At 45.9% G+C, this 13,503-nt stretch overlaps 1 protein-coding gene across 2 annotated transcripts in view; it reads left to right on the top strand.

Annotated features, from left to right (window-relative positions):
• The window catches only part of LOC306941203 (neurexin-3b-like), a 317,329-nt gene that overhangs the window by 291,241 nt on the left and 12,585 nt on the right, over positions 1–13,503 (top strand). For both annotated transcript variants that reach the window (XM_079526517.1, XM_079526516.1), the window contains one exon: positions 9,942–10,023. In XM_079526517.1, coding sequence (XP_079382643.1) covers positions 9,942–10,023 — 82 coding nt within the window. The remainder of the gene's footprint in view (positions 1–9,941; positions 10,024–13,503) is intronic.

Genomic DNA, 13,503 nt, shown 5'->3' with positions numbered 1-13,503 from the left:
AAAACACAGCAAGCACAGCAAACAAAGGGATATAGAATAAGAGTGCAAGAAAGAGCATTAAAAGAGTTAAAAAAAAAAAGTGTATCTAAAAGTAAGTTAGATAAACTTTATGTGAACAGCTTCACAGTAGGTTATGTTCCATATATACTAACACAATTTACAGTAGTTTAAGAAGGTGCAATTTGAGGTTATGTTCCGTATATACTAACACAATTTACAGTAGTTTAAGAAGGTGCAATTTGAGGTTATGTTCCGTATATACGGCCTCTGAAAGGGAACAACTGAAGCCCTTGTATTGTTGGCACGGATAGCATGGATAGCTTATATAATGCTCGAGTGGTTACGTTTTAAGTAGTGTATTTTTTGTTCCTATTCCAACAAAATAAAAAAAATGAAGGCCACATAAGTGACAAAGCTACTGTGTGTCTTTTGTGTGCCAAATGGAGGAGGTTGTGCGGTTTAAGTGTGTGTATTCATGCTCGAGCCTCTCCAGAGTTCAGTCTGAGGAGAATGTGTGGAAATACTCGGATGCATTTGTGTTTCACAGCGAGCCTTGGTTAGCTCAGTGCAGACGGAACTCAACCAAGGCCAGCAATTATCCATCAGTGAACAATATAAATCATCTGTCTGGAAATCCAGTTTGACGCGGCGTAATGAAAATAGTCTTGATTTCACCTTTTCTTTTTTCACCCGATAAATTCTTCCACCGTTTATGTCCACTCCGAGGTCAGCCTCTGATTGGTAGTTGAGCAGGAAATCCATCCAGTCGCTGTGGTAATTGCAGGCTTTTGTGTAATAATGGCCTCTGTGCTGCCGCCGGCTGATTCACTGTGGTCGCATCCAGCGTTCCCTGATTAAATGGCAGCGAAGCCCTGTCGAGAGAGAGAAAGAGAGAGAGAGAGAGAGAGATGGAGAGAGAGAGATGGAGATATGGAGAAAGAGAGAACGGGCGAGAGGGAGAGGGAGAGAGAGAGAGAGAGAGAGAGAGGGAGATGGAGAGATGGAGAGATGGAGAAAGATAGAACGGGCGAGAGGGAGAGAGAGAGAGAGAGATGGAGAGATGGAGAAAGAAAGAACGGGCGAGAGGGAGAGGGAGAGAAGGACACCGCTGTCTTTAACGCCGTCTCATTTTGTTTGTCGTAATGTCATCAGCAGTGGAAGCCAAAAAGCATGAGCGCATTTTGAGGCCCCGTCTAACCCGGGGGAGGCTGTCTATCTTTATCGACCTCCTGCGTGATCCTTTCAGTTGACGTGCTGAAGTGGTCCGAGGTAAATGCTGTTTTAATGAAGTCTGCCGCCGATCGATTCCGACTGTGGGTGTTTGTTTGAGGAGTCGGGGATTTGAACGTCTTGCCGAGGGTATAGCCTCACCTTCGGCAGACAATGAGGCTACTTGGCTACAGAAGCTGTCGGATTTGTAGAGGACTTTTTCTTTCCCGTCTTTATGCGGGGAAATCAAGCATGTTTGTAGAGAGAATGTTGCGTGTTTTCTCGCACACACACACACGCGCACACACACATGCACGCACGCACACGCACACACAGAGAGAGAGACATACGCACAGGTGGAGAAAGTTCACCCTGTGACACTCAAAACATAAACAATAAATGCTGTTTTGAGAATACATGCACCAAGAAAGAGAAAGATAAAGAAAAAGAAAGAAGAAATTGCTCACTGCCAAAATGTATCCTACTCTGTTATGGAGATTTAGACAGAGAATTGGATTTCCCCAGCTGTGAAATCAGTTTTTGTCGTCCCACCGGCCAACCGCGTCATTATTCTCTATACCCCACTATATATACAGGCTCCCTGCTCTATACCCCACTATACAGATTCTCTATACCCCACTATACAGATTCTCTATACCCCACTATATATACAGGCTCCCTGCTCTATACCACACTATATATACAGGCTCCCTGCTCTATACCCCACTATACAGATTCTCTATACCCCACTATACAGATTCTCTATACCCCACTATACAGATTCTCTATACCCCACTATACAGATTCTCAATACCCCACTATACAGATTCTCAATACCCCACTATACAGATTCTCTATACCCCACTATACAGATTCTCAATACCCCACTATACAGATTCTCAATACCCCACTATACAGATTCTCTATACCCCACTATACAGATTCTCTATACCCCACTATACAGATTCTCAATACCCCACTATACAGATTCTCTATACCCCACTATACAGATTATCTATACCCCACTATACAGATTCTCAATACCCCACTATACAGACTCCCTGCTCTATACCCCACTATACAGACTCCCTGCTCTATACCCCACTATACAGACTCCCTGCTCTATACCCCACTATATATACAGGCTCCCTGCTCTATACCCCACTATACAGATTCTCTATACCCCACTATACAGATTCTCAATACCCCACTATACAGATTCACTATACCCCACTATACAGATTCTCTATACCCCACTATACAGATTCTCTATACCCCACTATACAGATTCTCAATACCCCACTATACATACTCCCTGCTCTATACCCCACTATACATACTCCCTGCTCTATACCCCACTATACAGGCTCCCTGCTCTATACCCCACTATACAGGCTCCCTGCATTGCACACAATGCAACCACTTCTGTGCTCGATGCACCCCTCCATCATTCACGCCATCCTATATATGCACCCCTCCATGCATTCACACCAATGTATACTGACAATTTTGCCAACAAATAAAAACTATAGACTAAAATGTTAGGGAGGGACTATAGTGGACAAGATATCCAGTAGAAGTCATTTATGCTTGGCTGTGTGCAGGTGTTACTCTCCGAAAATAGTCGGTCTGCTATTGTCAGCACACAGGACAGCCGAGTATATATCAGGCATTTCAACGCCATCACGGCCGGCCAAAATACATAGATTTAGTCGACTAAAATCTCATGCTATTTAAATAAAACTCTTCAGATGACTAAAATATGACTAAATGGAATTTTATTCAAAAGTCTATGACTAAAACTACATACAAATTTGCTGTCAAAATCAAGACTAATTCACGCCATCCAGCCACACACCCCTATATGTGTCGACGCCATCCAGCTTCACAACCCTCGATGCATTCACACCATCCAGCTTCACAACCCTCGATGCATTCACACCATCCAGCTTCACAACCCTCGATGCATTCACACCATCCAGCCTCGTGCCATATATGATTGACGTCTCCGGGCAAAATCAAGGGACGGTTTCCTAGCTTTGCGCGTCACTTCATTGGTTCCGCATTGTCCCAGTGGCGGAGCGGCACTTCAATCTGGCACGGTACAAAAATGTCAATACGCCACATCATACATTTCACGGGGAAATGAACGCAGAATGTGACAGCCTTCAGCAGCTCAATGGATGTCCAACATGCATATCAATGACCCTTTTCAATCTCTCTCCGAGATGAATTGAAGTCGGTTATATGATATGGTCGCCTATTTCGATTCTATTGAAGGGTTTCAATCAAATGCAGAACCATTTCAATGAAACCGTGTCAAAGCAGCCGCCAGGCCTTCCTTATTAACATGAATTTGGTGGGAGCGGAAAAGGATTTCTATATTTCATCATTTACAGTAATCCTTGGTGAGGTACACGGGTGTCTTCTTTTAAGTCACTTGTTAAATCCATATACTGTATGTATATAGGCTATGTGTAATGTGCATATACATTTTCTGCTACTTTATAATATTAGTACTATTATAATTGCATAGTGCGGCTGTGTGGCTGCCTCTCCCGGTCATAAACTCTGGCACCGTCCAACTGATTGACTTCACACTTGTTGTGTGTCCCGATGACCGCAGGGATGATTTGAGCCTATAGAGCGTCGCAGTCCTGCCCCCTACCAGGGCCCAGGAAATGATTCTCCGTTCATTTTCCTCATATACATTTTAGAAAGTATGTATTTAAAGACATTTACGCCACGGACAAAACTCTTGTCGTGACAAATCATGACAACAAACCTTTCGGGCCAAACAAAGAATTGGAAAGTAGAAAAAAACGGCAGGTTACAACACTTTTTTTGTTGTTTTGTATGTAATTATTTGTTTAGTCCAAAATATTGTGTGTGTTGTCATGATTTGTCACAGCTCGAGTTGGCTTCGTACGGCGCTTAAAAGGTCTTTAAATAAATACTTTTTGAAATGTCTAAAAAATGCATTGTGATTCATTTCCTGGGCCTGGTGTCGTCATGAAAGGGGGGACTGCGACGCTCTATAGTGGGACTTGGGTTGGACCAGCGGTTGTCCAGAACCGAAAAACGGCGTACTGACAGTGCGGTATGTCTGTATCTGTGTCTGTAGGTTTGTGGAGTACGCACCAAATCTTGGGCGGGGGTTCAGGCAACGGCTACCCTAATTGGCCAAGCCAACTTTTCAGATTGGCCGAGCGTTGCGTCATGTTTGTGCCACTGTACCAATATACTTCTTCTTCTTTTCGTGTCTTTGAAGCATGTGGTTAGATGACAGTTTCCCATTTCTTTACACAGTCTTTTGCATTATTGTTGAACTCTGCGAGATCTTTTAAGCTGCACGGGTTGGGTAGTAGAGGGCAGACAAGGCAGTGCTGCATCGTATGGTCCTCTTCTCCACATTCACAGATGGTTGGGCCGGTTTTGTAGCCCCATCTGGCCATAGCAGCTTTTGATCGCCCCGTTCCTGTTCTCTGGCGGTTGAGAGTATACTGTAAGTTCAGCTAACATTTTCATAACTGTGATAACGAGCAGCACCCTGCATGGGTCTAACAACGGATACAGCGAGTGGACTCTTTGGGTACAACGGGCGGGGCGTGCATTCCCCACTTGCTTTGTTCCCGACTCGCCACCAGTCTATTTAATTATTGTTAAATTACTAATATTATTTTGCGTTTATTTATTTAGATTTTCATTCCTTTTGTTATTTTTTTTTGCTGTGGGGCCTTGTAATGAAAGGCTTTGAATTATGTTTCTTTTTTTGTCATTCCAATCTCTTCGAGGTCCAGTGAAATTACATGTTTGGGTCATTTTATTTTAAAGTTTGAGTCTCAGTTGTTTGTAGCATGCAGGCACACACTGCTCAAGGCCACTAGTAGGATGTTAGTTACCACCTTGCTTATTTCTAACCTAAAATGTTTTCAGATACATATTTTAGTGTGCTGATTCAATTTACAATGAATAATACACCATCTGCATGTCATCTCAAATAAGATTCAAAACTAAATTAAAAGCAGGTGTGTTGTGCCGGAATGGGAATCAGAGGTGAAAATTCAATGTTAATGGAAGTGTATAGAGTATGTTATCACGCAGCATGTGTTTGTTCAAGTATTTAAGATTGGCTTTAGGGAGTTTTTATATAAAAAGACACACACTCAAAATTGTTGAGATAGATGCCAATGTTTTTGGCATCTATTGTTAAGTACCATATATATGCCAATATGAGGACCAAAAGGCTCTAAAGGTGTGAAAAACATATTGTATGTGTTATTTTATGTTTTATTTCCTACTAGGCCTATACTACACTTTATTTTACACATATTAATTCCCTATATGCTTGCTTTTGTCAAATCGCTTTTCCTTAATTTAGATATGTCATTGTCATACGACACTTTCCCCTTTGATTCGACGAGACACTTTTTGACTTTGTGTCAGTGAGTGCTCTATAAATACAGTGTATTATTAGTTACTCTGGCCCTCTGTGTGAGGTCAGGTCAAAGGGAGCGAGGAGATTAGAAGCTCCGTGTGAGAGCGATGGGTGCATGAGGCTTTTACCCACAGAGCCCAAAGCCTGGCTAAGGTTATGTTATTACATGGATTAGCCTGACACTGCTGCACACAAATGCACGGTCGCACGCACGTACGCACGCACGCACACACACGCACGTGCACACGCACGCACGCACGCACGCTGTTCACAACTGGTTGAATCAGTGTGGTGCACCACGTCCTGAGAGCATGTAATGGGTTTGTACCGTAAGCCGGAGCAGTGGTTTTTCTGCTGGGATTGTTATTGAAAAGCACGGGGAAAGCCACAGGCCACCAGTAAGCCCAGATCCTCAGGCCTCATGCCTTCAAACGCCTCAGCGTGAGGACGTGTCCGTCCGCGCGTGTCCACTGGTACGCGTACACTCCGTACAGACAGAGGCACACCGAGTGTAGTAGCGCTCCCCAAAGTATAGCTGATGTACAAGCTCAGCTAGAGCTTGTACATGTGTGCTGTTCTCAGGCGCGAGCGAGTGTAAATCAGGCTTAACCACTTGAACCCTAGTGTCACTAACTATATGCTGTGGGGAAACGGTCACCGAAAAGAGCAGATCTACAAGCTCGTTGTGATCTTGTAGATCGTCTGTTTTCATCAAGGACATGTTGGTGTAGATGCGTAAACGAGCACACCAACAGAGACAACTCAGGTCATGTTTAGTATATACAGTATAGAGAAGTGGTTCCCAAAGTGGGGTCTGGGGACCCCTAGGGGTCCTTGAGGGAGGGGTCCCCAGCTAAATGATAATTAGGAACCAAATGGAACAATATGGGTCTGTAACTCAGAGAGTGTACACATGGAACAAAATGGTTCCCTAACGGGTCCATTTGGTTATATTTATACACTCTCAGAGTTAAATTAACTTTGATTTTACAATATACATTGAGGTCCTGTTATAATATATGTCCATCCGGGTGAATGTATATCTTAGAAGTTTATTCAGAAGAACAGCAACACAGCAAACAACATCTCTCAGTCTAGCCGGCTTCGCCTGTATCACTCAAACTTTCTCTCTCAGTACATCTCTCTCTCGTCGTCTCCATCCCACTCTCCTCCTCTCAGCTTCTCCGTAGGTCCTCTCTTATACCCCAGAAGCAGGTCCACAGATAAACATGACCTTCACAAAGGTACAATACAATACAGACGCCCTGACTGTCTTGGCTGTCGCCCCCCTCCTGAGACAGGAACTACCTAGTGATACCTATTCAGGCCCAGCAGGGTCTCATAACAAACAATAGGTGTGACATGGTCTTTTACATACAGCTTGATCAAAGGGTTGATTGGATTAAGACAGGCTTTCAGGCCAAGGTGTCGTTGCTCACAGACACGACCAGACAGACTAGCATGGAACAATATACTATATAGATTTGAGTTCATATTTCCCACAACAGTCCCAGAGATAGTAATGCCATTAAATGGGGGTCCGTACCCTAATTCAGGGTCCTTGAAATGAAAATTGGTGAAAATCACTGCCAGAGCCGTAAACATCTTGTCTTATGGGGGTCCTTGGATATCCTTGTGATCAGCCAGCCATTATTTGAACATTGTATTCTAGAGAGATCAGTGCAGGCATATTGATATAAATATGTCTTTTGAGTGATGCTAGCCACTCCTATACGCAGCAATGTGTGACCCTCTGTATGTCTGAGCAACGGAAATACCGTTTTTTCACCACCAAGTGTCACTGTTGCGCAGCCTAACCCTCACACACACACACACACACACACACACACACACACACACACACACACACACACGCGCGCGCGCGCGTACAGTGTACAGTACAGCACCACTCAGTTCAGACAGGTCTAAAAAAGAATTCCAGAGAGATGCTCTGGGCTGCTGCTCTATGAGTGCATAGCAGAGAAATACACACAGTCTGCGTTGAAGCTTTGAACTAGTGATGATGCACGATGGCGTGGAAGGCTGAAATGGCTGGAACAGAATGTGAAGTGGCTGTGTGTGGCGGTGGGTTTCATTTCTCGCCCAGCCTCCCACATCACAGGCAGCTATCATAATAACAAGCAATATAACCCCCTTTCAGTGAGACCCAAGTCTTTGTATGCTCGTAATGTGCCTTCAGTAAATAATATCACACTTACCAGGGGGCCATATTTTGCAACAATTTAGTTTAGAGAGTCCCCCGTCTTGCTTCAGTGTCGCTTTCCCGTCACCGAAGCACATAATCGCACTGTATAAAAATTGCACGCCCGAACGCGCACGCACACACGAGACAGACAAACGTGACACGGGCACAAAAGCTCATTTCCAAACACACTGATACAGGAAGACAGAAACAACAAATATCCCTAGAATCACATACATAAAGTATATTAGGAGTATATGCTACAAAAAAAGACTCCCTCAGCAGCATGTTTTTGGTGTATTTAATTTAAATCTATGCATAGCAGATGTGTGTGTGTGTGTGTGTGTGTATTGTACTTGAAAAATGTTCCTACACGTACTGTCGAATTTGAGAAATAGACATTGAGAAGACAGTTTTCCTGGTCCTTGCAAGAGATTTTCAGAGGCTTACAACTATGATTTTCAGAGGCTTACAACTATGAAAGCATGCAGGTTAGGGTCAGGCATTAATTAGACGGTATGGTACACGGATTAGGGTTGGAGTTATGCCAGATTCAGTCTTATAGTTGGGAACTGGTATCGCATGCCAAGAATAGTGACTACCTACAAGTGCACATGTCGCAGACAGTCAGTGCAACACATTGTAATGTACCACGTTCAATGCGTGCCACTGGTGTGTGTGTGCAACTACATACAACTCAGCTATCAGGGTTAGCGTTACAAATGGCAACGGATTGTGAAAATGGCATTTATAAAAATGCCGTCCTAAAGTTTTAATGTCCTCAGTGTGTGCGTGTGTGTGTGCGTGCGTGCGTGCGTGCGTGCGTGCGTGCGTGCGTGCGTGCGTGCGTGCGTGCGTGCGTGCGTGCGTGCGTGCGTGTCTATAGCCAGCGATGAGAACCTCTGCGTCCTCCAGGGCAGCAGCATTAGCATCATCATCATCAGCGGGAGACGGCACATGGAAATAAAGGCGGCGAGCAGAGAGAGACGTTGGGGGGCGCGTTTCATTAGTCTGTCAAACTCAATGATATTTAGAGTCCCTGCGCCCTGGGCGCGGACGGACGGGGAAACTCAATCAGCGCTCTGATTTCATAACCCCTGCTCGGTGACAGGGCTTATTTTATCGGCCCACCAATCCCTTCTAATAAACGGCGGGGCCGAATGGCACCTCGCCGCGTGAAATACAACCTCCATGCCGTCCCTCCGTAGGTCGACCCGAACGCGGAGGTGTGTGTGTGTGTGTGTGTGTGTGTGTGTGTGTGTGCGTGTGCGTGTGTCAGGCGATAAATCAGAATTGTGGGCTACTTGGAAGGTGCAGATAATCCACTGCAGGTCCGGATATGGCCCCCCTACACACACACACACACACACACACACACACACACACACACACACACACACACACACACACACACACACACACAGTCACACAGTCACACACACACACAAATCAGAGAGTCCAGGACAGTGTTGATCTGGCGAGGGCTTGGCGGGGCCATTGATTGTGAAGCAGGGGGGCAGTGGGAGGGCGGTAAATAATCTCCGGCAGAGCGAGTGCCGAGCGAAGGAAAACAATTATCTGTGCAGGCAGGACGCGCCGTAAAGTGAGGAATGATAAACACGGTGAAATATGATTGGCTCAAAGTGATATATGGATGTCGAAGGGCAGGCTGTGTGTGTGTGGTGTGTGGGGCGGGTGGGTGGGGGTGGGGTGTTGGGGGGTGGGGTGGTGTGGGGGGGGTGGGGGTTAGTGCCAGCGGTATATCCTTGAAGTCTGTGGGGAAGTGTACAGTTGAGAACTCAATGCACTGCGCCATTTCTGACCATCTTATTTTCTGTGTGTGTGTGTGTGTGCGCGCGTGCATGTGTAAGTATGTGTCGTGCCGTGTGTGCGTGCCGTGCGTGCGTGCGTGTTATGCGTGCGTGCCGTGCGTGCGTTGGGTTTGTATCTACGTTTGTACTGTCTAATGCACTTGTATGTGTTTGTGTGTGTTCTCGGATGATGTGCGTACGTGTTTTTCTGTGTGTGCGTGTGCGTGTGCGTGTGCGTGTGCGTGTGTGTGTGTGTGTGTGTGGCGTGTGCCCATCTCAGCAGACGACAGATGACATCGTGTCGTCGGCGGAGTGCTCCAGTGACGACGAGGACTTGGAGGAGTGCGACTCCGGACACGCAGGTAGGACTGGCGCGTCGCGCCGTGCTTGCTCTCAACCTTCGGTCTATATACTTCCTCTCCTCTCTTTTTTCTTTCTTTGAGTTTTTGAGTTCTTGTTTTCTTTTTGCTATGTCGAGGAGCCACTCCTCTAAGCATCATGTCCCATGGGAGCCTCAAGTGTAACTTCAAACGACTTCCCATAAAAGCAAAACCGCCAGCAGAGAAAACATACACGATAGCGTGGAGGGGTGGGGTGGGGGGGGGGGGGGGAAGAGAGAGAGAGAGAGAGAGAGAGAGAGAGAGAGAGAGAGAGAGAGAGAGAGAGAGAGAGAGAGAGAGAGAGAGAGAGAGAGAGAGAGAGAGAGAGAGAGAGAGAGAGAGAGAGAGAGAGAGAGAGAGAGAGAGAGAGAGAGAGAGAGAGAGAGAGAGAGAGAGAGAGAGAGAGAGGGGAGGGAGGATGCTGGGGTTGGGGTCCTCTATGTGTAAGCTTTAAAGAGCTCTAAGCACTTGGAAGTAGGCGGATGAAAGAAGTAAGTTGTCAGATGGTATCCTTAGCGTGCCCTCTGTCAGAGAAGACATTAACAGTCTCTACTGTGTACTCGACTTCTGCTCAACTGCTGTATATATATATATATTTATATTTATATATATATATCTATATATATACGCATAGCCTGAGACCATAGATAAAGTCCACACTTAATAATCTCCAGTACAAGTTACACTTTGTTAAGGGGCCTCCAGATGCAGACATGGCGAGGCTTCTGATACTAATTTTGTCCGCTCAGCATTCAGTGGCGAGCAAGGGAGAGAGGGGAAAAAAAGCTGAAACTGGACGTTGACAAAGTACAAAATTAGTATCGAGCCCCATGTCGCCCACACTGATGCTTCAAAATGTATCTGTCCTGTACATGGTTGATTTCCTCTTGCTGTGCGTGTGTGTGTGTGTGCGTCCCCCCTTCGACAGAGGATACATTTTGAGATTCTTTCGAGAGCAAACGATGCTTTCAGCATAGATACTGTGATATGTAGCAGACTAACTGCAACGGAGCCTCTTCCTCGCTCCTCTTCCTCGCTCCTCCTCCTCCTCTTCCTCCTTCTCTTGTTTGTACCTCTGTTTTCCTTCGTCGGAGGCTTGCCTTACCTGAAACATTCTAATAGAGAACAGATATCCTCGAATTTCTGTGCGCATCGTCTCTCCCCCTCCTCCCTCCTCCCCTTACACACACACACACACACACACACTGACACACTGACACCTGCACGCACGCATGCACGCACACACACACACACACACATGCAGACACACTGACACACTTTAGATGTCATTAGGTCAAAGTGATAATATTCCAGAGTCAGACACTGAGCAGTGCAGCTGGTAAAGCAACGCTCCAGTGTCGGCGCTATATAAGATAGCAGACAGCCCTCAGATCAAAACGGGATAAGGTTCCTTTGAGACAACTTGGGTTTGGACCGCCGCACTGTGGAGGTTTTAATATGCAGCTGTCAGTCAAGGCCTCTCTGCCACGGGAGGGTTTGGCTCTCATCCCAGCGGCCGTGGGGATAAACCTGGAGTGCACGAGGCTCCGTTGAAACTGGCTGAGTGTGCGAGAGACTTCAATTCCCCTCAGGCCCCGCGGAAATCATTACCAGCTCAGGCGATTTTAATTGCCGCGCTGTCCTTCAAAACGCCATCACGGCGGACTAATTGATGCCGCCTTAATCTGGCTAAATATGCCCCGGCTTGGCACCGAGCATATGTCCACTTTTCGTAGCTAATAATGAGGCCGTTTTCATTCAGACCGCCGCGGTAACAATCAGTCACTTTTACACGCTGTTATACCTCTGGCCAGAGATAAACAAAAGATAGCATTAGGCATTTATTTAAACGACGCCTCTGAATATGTGTTGATATTACCACATACGAGAGATAATTATGCGACTATCCATCAGCTATTAATTTAGCTTCTTGCCCTATATATCTGTGAAAGCGACTCATTTCTATTGAAGCCTTATTATTCCGCCGCAGCGGCATTCTGTTTCCCTGGAAATTGTGCACACAGTTTCTGCTCCTTGTGTTCACAGGCTCTGATGTGAATAAAAAGTCATTTTCTCCTCAGGTTCAACTGGCATTTGCAAGCATAATTTGCCGGAGTGAATACATCTAAGATTATTTAAATTGAACGGACAGAATGTGCCAGCTTGTGTTTCTTCGCCGCAAATTATTTGTAGAACCACAAACCCAAGTATGCTCAAAAGTGGAAGTGCAAGTAACTGGTAGTGTAAGATTTATATTAAAAACTAAATAAGGACCAACGTGAACAACATGGTACCCTCCCCTCATATAGTGGCAACATACATAGCCATAGCCATACACACTCATACTGTACGTACATTTCACCATGTCGACACAGAAATTCATGCCCTCATTCCTCGCCCTGCTTCCAGCTGTGTGACCAGTTGCATGACATGACGTTTGTTTGTTTGTTGGGTTGGTTTGATTTCTTTATCCTTTATCGTTCTTCATTCTCTCCTACCTGCGATGCACATAATTATGAACATCTCTCTGTGCTCTTATCGATTTGGACCCAGACTGGCTGGGTCACAAATGATTTCAGTTTATCCACGTTTGTTTTCTTTATACTTTGCATTGGGGTTGGGTTGGGGTGGGGGGCGGTGGGTTGGGGTTGCTAGTTTTGTTCTGTTGGTGTCGTTTTATTTTCCTTTGATGTCCTCCATCATCCGTCGTCCATCATCCTCCAAGCAAGGATAAAAGCCGCTCCTCCCCGTTTTTTGCCTCATCTTGTGCCGCATGAACTTTTGGTGGTTGGAAAAAATCAACGTTCTCCTCCTCATCATCTACTTTGTGTTGAAATTTTGATTCGTTTTAGTTTTATGTTTTTGGATTTTGTGCCACATGGCTTCCAAAGAAACATTCCCGCCCCGTCCCGTCCCTCAAACCCCTCTGCCCTGCTCCATCGACCCGTCCCTCAAACCCCTCCGCCCTGCTCCATCGACCCGCCCCTCATTTCCGATGAAACACAGGGAAATTAACCGGCAACAAAATCTTTTCTTGCCATCATCCTTTTTTGGGCCTTGTGCAGGCAACCCCATTCTGTCTCAAGAAAGTTGTGTGTGAAAGAATGACTCCCCTCTGACCCCCCCCGACCCCCCCCCCGACCCCCCCGCCCAATCCTCCACCCAAAACATCACCCCCACACCCCCCGTTTTCCCCTCCCCCTTCCCACCTCCAATTCCTTCCCACTCCGCCTCACCTCTTCCTCTTTCTTTTAGCCTTACATATACATGTCTGTTTTGACTGCGGATGGCATAAAAAAGACTTTTATTGCCACAAAGTATATCTGTTTTTCTATTTCTATCTGTTGCTCCAAGTAGAAGGCATTTATGTGGCATGCACACTGTACTGGACTGCAGATACTAACTCTACCTGTAATGTGTCAGACCTCAGTAGTCTTCTCCCTCCCCCCTCCCCCCCTTGCT

This window comes from Electrona antarctica, assembly GCF_951216825.1.
Source record: "Electrona antarctica genome assembly, chromosome: 17".
NCBI classification, from domain to species: Eukaryota; Metazoa; Chordata; class Actinopteri; order Myctophiformes; family Myctophidae; genus Electrona; species Electrona antarctica.
The sequence above is the reverse complement of the archived record's forward strand: the minus strand, read 5'-3'. Positions and strand labels throughout refer to the sequence as shown.